Raw genomic sequence first — 8,545 nt, forward strand, 5'->3', positions numbered from 1 at the left:
ACCCCTTTCTTTTTTTAATGAAAGGTCTTGGCTTTTACAGTAGTAAGTAAAAATGACATTCCTAATCTGTCTTGAATAAAAATTGAATAAATAAATAACAAAACGATGATGTCACACTAACTTGGTCCAATACTCATATACAATCAATGGGACTAACAGATGACTTTGATATTTGTTCTTGGTACCAGGATGTCTTTTTTACTTTTAACAACCTTCACTTGTCTCCTGAAGTGAAACCAGCTTTTTAACTAAAGTTGTCAATCATGGTTGTCTTTTTCTTTTCTTTTTTTAGGCTCAGTTACTCTGAAAATATGGTTTTACCAGATATTTTTTGTCATTTTACAACCATGTTTATGTTTATTCTAGTAAACTTTAAGTAAAGTTCAAAGTTATTGCACTGATCCAAATCATTTAGGTGGAACCAACCTGCTAAGAAGCCATTACTTTTCCACTCTTCTGATATTCTAATCATTAAAGCCTTTAATATTGGAGATATTGCCGGCAACACCTAAATAACATACTCGATGACATACTGTAAATCTGACCGTTTTTCACTATTAGATTTTTTTTTTTAGCACTTACATAACATAATGCTAAAAACGGTTATAGAAATACATAAAAAGTAGGTGCAGGAAGACCCAAAAAACTCATATGGGCTCATATTAGACTTAATAAAACTTTAAAAGTAATGTAAAATACAATTATACTAGTTTATACATTCACAATTATACACTTTACACATGTTAAAAACAAAACAAAAACATTTAAAGTTCATAATTCAGTTATTTTATTATCAGGGATTGCCTTAAGCTCTTTTTAAAAGATGAAATGACATTCATGGCCAGATGGGAATATTAGCCTAAATCCAACAGATTTTGTCAAAATTAGTTCATTTATGTTAATTGCGTGAGCACTTCACATCTGTAAAGTGTTGCTTCAGAATCCACTGGAATCCCATTAATTGCACCGACAATTGAAGAGTTTTGGTAGTGAAAAGTATGTCAACACAGAAGCTAAAGCTCGATGGTTAAATGTTTTTTTTTTTTTTTGAGTTATTACAACTCCGGCGGAGCCGCACAAGCACAACCACGCACCTGAATATCCGGTGATGTCCATGGCCTTCAGGTTCCTGCACTTGATGACGGTCAGTGTGAGTCTGCCGGCGGTGGGCAGGTAGCAGAGCGAGAACATGATCTCCCCGAGGTCGACGCTCTCCTGCGGGATCACACACGTAATTACAGGCAGCAATAACAACAAAAGGAGCGGCGCTTCAGCTCAGAGGCGGTCGGGTCACGGACGATAAATGGAGCCTCTGTTTGTTTCTCTGCTGCCTGTATTTCATTTGCAGGCTGCTCTTATTTTCAGCGCCGACATTCACTGAAGCCAGGACTAGTTAATGTAATACCAGGTTACCCATGGTGCCCTTCAACCATCAGCATGAAATTGAAGAAAATCAAGGGGTGATCCATCAATTATTTGCACAGTTGAGTCTGAGTGAGGTTGAGACAGCACCCTGCGTATCGTTCCACACGTAACAACAAAACCAGCAGGTCTGCCGGCTTCCTTCCATACGTCCGTATTGCTTCTTTCTGTCATTAATTAGACGGAACTGGTGGAGACAGACAGAAACCAGCCAGGTTTGAACTTTCAGTGTTGCAGGATGTGATCGATCGCTGACACTATACAAAAAAATTGGCTCCAAGCTAATTACCCAGACAACAAATGAGGAACAGAAACGGAGGAGGCAGGTAGTTTGCTCATCAAGGAATCTATCATTTTATGATGATCATTTATGATTAATCTGATGATCATATAGAGACCTTAAGTGATCTCACCATGGTGTCCCGTTGTAGGTGAGGATCTAACAAGTTAGGAGTGATTCTAAAGTATTCGAGCAGTAAGGGTGTACTCACAACAGGAACATCTCCTGACTCGGGTTGGGAATCAATAACAATTTCCAGAATTGATTCAATTCTATTCACCAAAGCCTGGATCAACTTGATTCTGATTTTTCTTTTTTTCAATCCACACAATTCGTTTATATTGAATTTTGAACTTACATGATTTTCACATTTAGACACATTTGTTTAGCAAAACATCAATAATCTATATGTATGTTTTGAATATAATTATATTAATCTGATACATTTCACATACTGTAAAATGTATTAATGAAATATTGAGATTGTTAATAGTATACAGTGTTACATACTTTCTCAAAAAGCTTCAGATTATTAACATTGTAAACATTGTTCTGCTTCTCCTGGACGGTGTTTTAATTTGGCCACTAGGTGGAGCTTGCGCCATATCAGTACATTTTTTCAAGAATAAGCAAAAAAAAAAATGTGCTTTAGATCACAAATGGTTACTTTAAAAAATATTTCCTTGAAAGACTTTGGAAAATTAATACCTGTAATTATATAAAGATGCTCATTTAGTCAGCAATATATGTTTGCATCGTTACAGCATTAGCATCAGTCATCCTACAAGAAAGACCATCAAATCTTCGCATCAAGCTAGCGGACTTTAGCTTAATGTGCTAGATCGATCTCTATTTTTATGGTTCAGTTATTGATCTATTAAGCTCAGCTCAATTCAGATCAATTAATCATTTTTTTCAACCCAGCACTAACATATGCTTTAGGTTAGTTCCAACTTTGCAAGAAGTGAGAAATTTTTATTGAAAGTTTCCTTTGTTTGAATTCGCAATATGCTTAAGCTTACAAACCCTGTCTAATTTTATGCCAAAATTAAATGTATGTCCAAAAATCGATGTGATGTTTATTTATTAATCTTTATGGACCCCTTAACCCCTTTAACACCTGAGGCTACATACACACTTGCCTCGTCGACCCGTGTCCAAGCAGTTGCTTTCGTTGAAAAGTCTATGTAAACCTGCCATGTGGGCCTCCTGCATTGAGAACTCTCACGTTTGTGTGTCCCTACACATGTTTTTAGGTTCATTCTCGGATTCTAGATACAAATTGGGCTTTCATTGACCGGGTGCTAGCTCAACCAGTTGAACTTTTGACTGCTAAATCACAAAAACTCTGAACTTTGACCAATCAGGCGTTTTTCTCCGAACATGGAAGTGCCAACTGTTGTGATCATGAAGGAGAAATGAATGATTGTGGTTTGTGTGGAATTCTATGATTCCAGATCTACATATATCGGACTAGAACTGTGAAGGGAAAATTCTGGAGTAAGATTTGTGGAATTTTCACTGCTTTGACGTTTTGCACCAAGCCTCTAGCAATCGTAGGTGTCGGACCAGCGCTAGTAAACAATAAAAAAACAAAAGAAGAAGAATCCATTCCCTGCCGGTCCCTGCTTGTCCAACATAAACACCACTGGCTGAATGCGCGTTCATGAAACTGCGAATACTACGTTCTTGAATGTGCAACAGATTCCGTCCGGTGTGAACGATGCTTAAGATATCACCGGCAACACCTAAATAACACACACTCATTGACCTACAGTAACTCTTTGACTGTTAACACGATCAACATCATTCAGCTGATGCAACACGTTACACTACTAATGTAAAGTGTTGCATAACGTCGTAAACCTTTAAGCTATTCACTACTGTAAAGTGTTTTATATCAGTGCAAAGCAGCTTGTCTAAAAGAATTCCGCTAGATGTGTTCCCCACAAAATGGCAGTTAAATAGAGCATATTATACAAATAAAATTGGTTTATGTTAAGAAACGTTTATTTATCTTTAAATCTGCTAGCCAAAAACCATCAAAACAATACCAACATGGGCTAAACTAGTTTGAACTTTTGCACAGATGTTCTATAGACTCTGATATTGTGATGTTTCCTCCTTCTGTTGGCTTCATTTCAGACCATAAGCTGTAAAAGAAGCACATATGTGCGCGCTCATTTCACAAAGATGCGGCTTTACTAAAAGCAACCGTCTGTATTGCCAAGCAAATCATGTTATGCATATTCAACTTTATTATAGAATACATTCTCAGCTTTGCAGCTTGTTCCATAAATGGAGGTTTTTTGCGGTTAGTTTTATGTAAAGAGACAATAAAAAGGTTTTCTATCAGTGTAGAATGTGTTGCAAGAACAAAAACAAAGAAATTAATCAGAAAAAGCACATTTCCTTACTTTAAGTTTTTATATTGGAGCCAATTTACTTCCTTTTAAGAAAACCATTCCAACAGAAACAGCTTACAAGCTTAAATATTATCCATCTCCCCTTTACAGACATTTGCGTAAAAGTCTGCGCTGACTAATAGTCTTAGGTGGAATGAGTGTCCTGTTATTTGCCCCATGATAGCTCTTAGCCCAGTCTACAGTATTATGGAGCCACTGAGCCCTAATCAGCCTGCATTAGCTCAGTGAGAACTTCCAAGATTGGCAAATCCCATCTATCTGCGCTCCACAGTCTGAACTCCACACGCGGATGCAGTTTGGGTTTGACTGCTGTGGAGGTTTAGGATTTGGTTTGAAGGCTGGTGAAAAGCCTGAACTGTTCCTGTTGAAAACCCACAGTTTAACGCAGAAACGTCTGCAAAGTAGGAACTCATTTCAGGGTTTCCATACAAGAAAAAAAAATTCACATTCAGCGTTGATCCGACGATGAAGAGCAGATGATGTTAATGAAATTGGCTAAATTGCAGCTGTGACACAACAATTTCGAGGTTCACCGAGCTTAACTTAAAGGCTAGAAGAACCTGGAGTGAAGCAGTATTCATACTAGCTTCAAAAACGTGAAGACAGAGCTTGAAAATGTTCTTGAATATGTTGGAAAGGCTTGTAAGATTTTATTAGAGGCTTTAGTGCAGCAGCTGGACTGTTTAGCCCATTTAGTTATTTATAAGGTTTCACACTAATATACTTTTTTAGCGAACAGGTTAAAAAACAGGTGTTGCAGTGATTTAATAAACTATTCACAATTTGGCTAACTGATGCAAAAAATGTTCAAAACCTTTAAGTTAAGATCATGTGATCACGTGAAGGTAAGAAGTACCAAAAATGATTCTGTGGCGTTTTGAAGTCCCACTCTGATCATTGTTCGATCTATTGTAAAATCAAGTAGTCTTTTATTCATGATTATTCCATTTTAGGACAAAGTATCTGCAGAGCGGCGGGAGTTCATTAAAAATTCACCTCTGATCTTTAAGGCCGTACAATTTAGAGCCAGATTCCAGCGAAGACGAGGAAAACAAAGACGTACATGGATCTATTTGTCTAAAAGAGGATGCATCAGAATGAAGCAGACCAGGGAGCTTGCAGCTGTAGGATTGTGGACTTTGGTTTTTGTCAGTTGTGTTATGGCACTTGTGTCGAGGCACCGAGTAAATGTGTTCGGGCCACCAGATCATTTTATGTTATTGTTATTAAGGGCCTGATGTTATATTGCTAACATTGGAGCAAAACTACATTTATGGAGGCAATCAGAAAGATCTATGGCTTTTCTTTTTTTTTTTTTAAGAATTTTAAATCACAACGGTGTCATCATCCTCTCCCTCCCTCTCACTCATGGTGCAGATTGAAAAATATCATAAACAGGTAAAGTAACTAAAGAGAAAAACAGCCAGACAACAAACAACAGAGCAAAAAAAAAAAACAGATTTAATTAGTTTTTAATTCTGTAATAAAATTCCTGCCTGTTTTGTCAATATTTATGTTAAAACGTTATTTTAAAAGTTGCAAAAATGTAATTTGTTCAATAAATGTTTATCCTGTTTGGCCGGTGACTTAAGGTGTGTTTTGGATTTAGAGTCCGATGTGCGACTACACTCCCGTGTGTTATGGGTTTAGATCATGATTCTGTTTTGAGTCGTCCTTCAGTCACATCAGTTTCAGGTTTGTTTTAACTCACAGCTGTATTCATTTCAGTTAATTACCCTCAGTCTATTTAAGTGTCTGGTTTTCACTTCTTCCTTGTCTGGTCCTCTGCTCTGCTGAGTCACCATTTTTGTTAGTCCATGGGACTTTTTGTCAGTTTGTTTATTAAATGTTTACTTTTCTGGCATCCTGTGTTTGGGTCCTCCTCCACCAATTCATGACAATAGCCTGTTACAAATAGGTTTAAGTTATTGTACAAACATTTTTTTTTATCTTCAACTGATTCACAATTATTTAAATGAAGTAATACTAATACAGGACATAATTCTTATGTCCTCCATTGTCAAAGACATGTCACAAAAGCATGCTAAAAACATCATGTTCATCATTGAGTCTTCAAGGTTCTTTTATTCTAAGTTTGATATATTAAACTATTTAATTTGGATTGTCCTATTTAGCTTTTTGTTTGCCTTAATTGCTTGAAACAAAAAAAATTCCGTTCACAATTAAAATGTTTTGCCATGTTAATAGTTCCTCAGTTTTGTTCATAACTTTATGGACAGGATTTCTAGGGTCAGTCGGGGGCAAAGGGGATCTGGTTTACGGACCAACCGCAACATTTCCGTTCTGCTTTTTACAGATGATGTTGTTCTGTTAGCTTCGTCATTTCCCAGCATTTATTGGGGCAGTCTGCAATATGAATCGGGTGAGATGAGGGTCAGCACTGCCAAGTCTGAGGCAATGGTTCTTGACTGGAGAAAGGGAGTTTTCCCAATCTGGGTGGGTGGTTGGAACACTCCTGCCTCAGGTGGAGGAGTTGAAATATCTTGGGGTCTTGTTCAGGAGTGATAGAAGATCAGAGCGTGAGATCAACAGGCAGATTGGAGTGGCATCTATAGCTATGTGGACACTGCACCGATCCGTTGTGGTCGAAACGAGCCGAGCGGCTGAAATGAGTTTTCTCCGGAGAGTGCTGGGCTCTCCTTTGGAGATAGGGTGAGAGAGCTCGGAGTAGAGCAACTGTTCCTCCACACTGAGAGGAGACAGTTGAGGTGGTTTTCGCATCTGGTCTGGACGCCTCCTTGGGGAGGTGTTCCAGGCATGACCCACTGGGCGGAGGCCCAGAGGAAACCTCAGGACACACTGGAGAGACTACGTCTCTTGTCTGACCTGGGAACGCCACGGGGTCACCAGAGGAAAGCTGGAAGAAGTGACTGGGTTGAGGGTAGTCTGGCCATCCTTACTTAGACTGCTTCCAGATCCGGATGAGCAAACGAAGATTGATGGACATGTGATCGAGATTTCTTTTTAAAAATGCAATGAATCTACTTTTATTTACTCATTTAAGACATATTAAACTAAATCAGGGATTTTCCCATTTATTTGGGGATCAGTGGAGAAAAGCTCCATTTACAGTTCCTGTCATTTTCTGCTCTAACTTTAGTTTGTTGATCCTGTACTCGAGGGTCTGCTTTCTAGAGATGAGAGGGACCCGAAACGGCACCTGCTGCTAGTTAAGAGCAGTGTGAACCATATGTGTCATGTCAAAGTCTACAAATACATCTGAAAATGACGTGGACGTCATTTGTTCGCTGTTTTCCTTGTTATTTGGAGAAAGGGTCACTGGGAGGGTCTGGGAATTTATTTGACCAGAAACATCCAAGTTCAATTCTAAGAGGAACAGACAGAGGTTTTACACACATTGAAATTTGTCTTCTGTATGAAATTTAAGGGCAAACAGGTCAAATTTTGGTCAAGCTGGTGGATGAGGATTAGACCAAATCACATTGACCAAAAAGAAAAAAAAATCTGTTTTTGGAACATGTAGGACTTCTTGGCATTTTTTTGGAGTCTTTCTTGATTGCTAACCCCAAAATGACTCTTTGGCACCAGGGTCCCATTGGGATTGTGTTCTAATTAGTATTTTTGTCATAGCAACGGACTCCTCCACTGATTTAATCATCCAGAGTAACAATTATTGTGTATTTTTGTTTTCTTTCCTCTTCTTGTCGTGCTTGAGTTCCCTTACTGCTTGTTGGTCTCATTAGATTTATTTTCTTGGTCCAGTTTATCACATTGTGTATGTTCCATTGACTAATGACTTTTTCATTTTGGATTCCTGATTGGTTCCCTGATTGCTTCCAACGTTTTTCAGTCTGTTTCTAGCCAATTAATACATTCTTAGATTTACTTTTTTTAATAAGTGGCTGCATAGTTTTGGGATCTGGCTTTGGTCCCAAGATTCAAGGTATTTTATGTCCCGCAGCAGTCTTGGACTGCAAGGGTCAGACTGTTTTTGCAATTCTTTCTTACTGGGCATTTGAGAGAAAATGTTGCTGGTCCCACCCTTACGAAACAAAAATGTATTGCCAATATATTAAATAAATCTCAATATGTCAGTCATTTACACATATATTTTGGATGGTCAACAGATATATATATATAATCTCATATTTCAGTATATAGAGCAATGTATTGGTATATTTCAATATCAGATAACGTTAATAGTTGGAGTATTTCGGTATATTTCAATATACAGATAAATATTAATATATTTATTATATATGTGTGAAATTTGGTGATTTTTCACATTGCTATTACCATATTGGGTGACAATTTATCTTAAAAAATGTCAATTACATGTCGCTAGGTTAACTCTACAACAAAACCTGAAGTTTCGTTGACATTTGACCTCGGTAAAGAGAATGCTATCTTGATTTTTTTTTTTTTTTTTTTTTTT

At 37.6% G+C, this 8,545-nt stretch overlaps 1 protein-coding gene across 1 annotated transcript in view; it reads right to left on the reverse strand.

Moving 5' to 3' along the window:
* syt6a (synaptotagmin VIa) overlaps positions 1–8,545 on the reverse strand; it is a 127,720-nt gene that overhangs the window by 13,896 nt on the left and 105,279 nt on the right. The window contains exon 4 of the mRNA XM_024293598.2: positions 1,095–1,215. Coding sequence (XP_024149366.1) covers positions 1,095–1,215 — 121 coding nt within the window. The remainder of the gene's footprint in view (positions 1–1,094; positions 1,216–8,545) is intronic.

Source organism: Oryzias melastigma, linkage group LG7 (genome assembly GCF_002922805.2).
Source record: "Oryzias melastigma strain HK-1 linkage group LG7, ASM292280v2, whole genome shotgun sequence".
NCBI classification, from domain to species: domain Eukaryota; kingdom Metazoa; phylum Chordata; class Actinopteri; order Beloniformes; family Adrianichthyidae; genus Oryzias; species Oryzias melastigma.